At 35.8% G+C, this 1,870-nt stretch overlaps 1 protein-coding gene across 1 annotated transcript in view; it reads left to right on the plus strand.

Moving 5' to 3' along the window:
• The window catches only part of PAN3 (PAN3 poly(A) specific ribonuclease subunit), a 123,576-nt gene that overhangs the window by 22,422 nt on the left and 99,284 nt on the right, over nt 1-1,870 (plus strand). Inside the window, exon 2 of the mRNA XM_011999978.1 lies at nt 1,036-1,197. Within this exon, the coding sequence (XP_011855368.1) occupies nt 1,057-1,197 (141 nt within the window). The 5' untranslated portion in view covers nt 1,036-1,056. The remainder of the gene's footprint in view (nt 1-1,035; nt 1,198-1,870) is intronic.

Genomic DNA, 1,870 nt, shown 5'->3' on the forward strand with positions numbered 1-1,870 from the left:
ACCAGCATCTTTTTTTGAAGAAACTTAATTTTAACTCTTTGTTTCAGCAGTCTTATACCTCATGACAGGGCAATGAGTAAACATATATTTTCTTATTTCAGAGTTTAAATTAGTTACCTTCCCAAGCATGAGTTAGTATTTTCTGAAGGGAAAAATATATATATAAATTTTCCTTAAGATGCAGTGTAGTGCATATTTGCTGTAATTAAGAGAAGTAAAATGGTGGAAACAATCACTAATTTTTCATGAACGGAAGTCCTGCTAACCACTATTAAGATGGTTTATTAATTTTCTTACAATGTTAGGCAAATAATTTATGATTTTATTGAATAATTTATTCATTATCAGTCTGTTCATATTATTGAGATTTAAAAGACCAGTTAAATTTGTGTTATTGTTTTGTTGTTGTTGTTTTTTAGTCTGAATGTTTTTTTTTTCATTGAATACTTTAGGTTGAATGCCTATTTAAGATAGAGTGACTTATATTCAAGTCTAATGTGCATAGAATTAAAATTTTAAAAAAATCAATTTATTAGGAATCAATTGCTTTTTAAAAAGTGGATTAGTTCTCAGTAGGAAATAAAGTAACAAGATGGGGAGCTGAAAAAGTTGTAGTTTGGTGAACTTAAAAAAAAAATCTGTATTCTGTACCCTTGAAACCATTTCTTTGTATTGCAGTGAGAATAGGTAAGTGACAGTAGAAAAAAATTTGCAAAGCATTTTTCTTGGCTGATAAGTTGAATTTCTGTTCATTAAGTAAAGTTGTATACAATCAGATTAAAATGTATTTTTCTAAAAACATTTGTTGCTTTATATAATATTTTTTAGCCCATTAGGACTGGGGGTTATTTTGGAGATGTGGGTTTGATACTGGGGTGGGAGATGGTGGGTGGTGGTAAGGATATTAGAAGGAGTGTTTTAGAAACTTGTTTCCTATCCCACCATTCCCAGTATCCTCTATATGTTAGTTATGTTAGCTTAGATTAGTGTGGGGGATGTTAGGAGTGGCCTGGTTTCTTTCCTTCTTTTTCCTAGCCAAGGAAGTATCGCCTGGGGATGCTGGAGGAGAGGCTAGTTCCGATGGGATCAAAGGCACGAAAAGCAAAGAACCCTATTGGCTGCCTTGCTGACAGGTGTAAATCAGGAGTACCCATCAATATGGTTTGGTGGAACAGAGTCACAGAAAACAATTTACAGGTAAAAATAATTTTTATTAGACATTTCTTGAAAGTGAATATCTTGGCTGCTTTCTGTGTCTGTTTGGGGTGGTGGGTGTGAAAGGATTGGATGACTTAGCTGATATACTTAGGTAATTTAAAAAATTTCTAATCAGAGTATAAGGTTAGTGACCCCTTAACCAACTAAATGATTTTTTCTTGGTGGCTTTTTGAGCTTTTCCTCTTTGTAGAATATTTTACTTTTTTGTTTGTTTGTTTTTTGTTTTTTTGAGACAGAGTGTCGCTCTGTGCCCGAGGCTGGAGGGCAGTGACGCCATCTCAGTTCCCTGCAACCTCCGCCTCCGAGGTTCAAGATATCGTGCCTCAGCCTCTCAAGTAGCTGGGACTGCAGGTACACACCACCACGCCTGGCTAATTTTTTGTAATTTTAGTAGAGATGGGGTCTCGCCATGTTGGCCAGGCTGTTCTCGAACTCCTGACCTCAGGTGATCTGCCTGCCGTGGCCTCCGAAAATACTGGGATTACAGGCATGAGCCACCACTCCCGGCCGATTATTTTGCTATTTTTAATTAAATTTAGTTTTCCCTTTTTCAATTTTATTAATACTTGAGTTCAATTATTTTTAATACCCAAGAGTTATTCAGGATAGGACTACATTCAAGAGTCATATAAGGCCGGGCATGATGGTGCAC

Source organism: Mandrillus leucophaeus, unplaced genomic scaffold (genome assembly GCF_000951045.1).
Source record: "Mandrillus leucophaeus isolate KB7577 unplaced genomic scaffold, Mleu.le_1.0 Scaffold61, whole genome shotgun sequence".
Classification (NCBI taxonomy): domain Eukaryota; kingdom Metazoa; phylum Chordata; class Mammalia; order Primates; family Cercopithecidae; genus Mandrillus; species Mandrillus leucophaeus.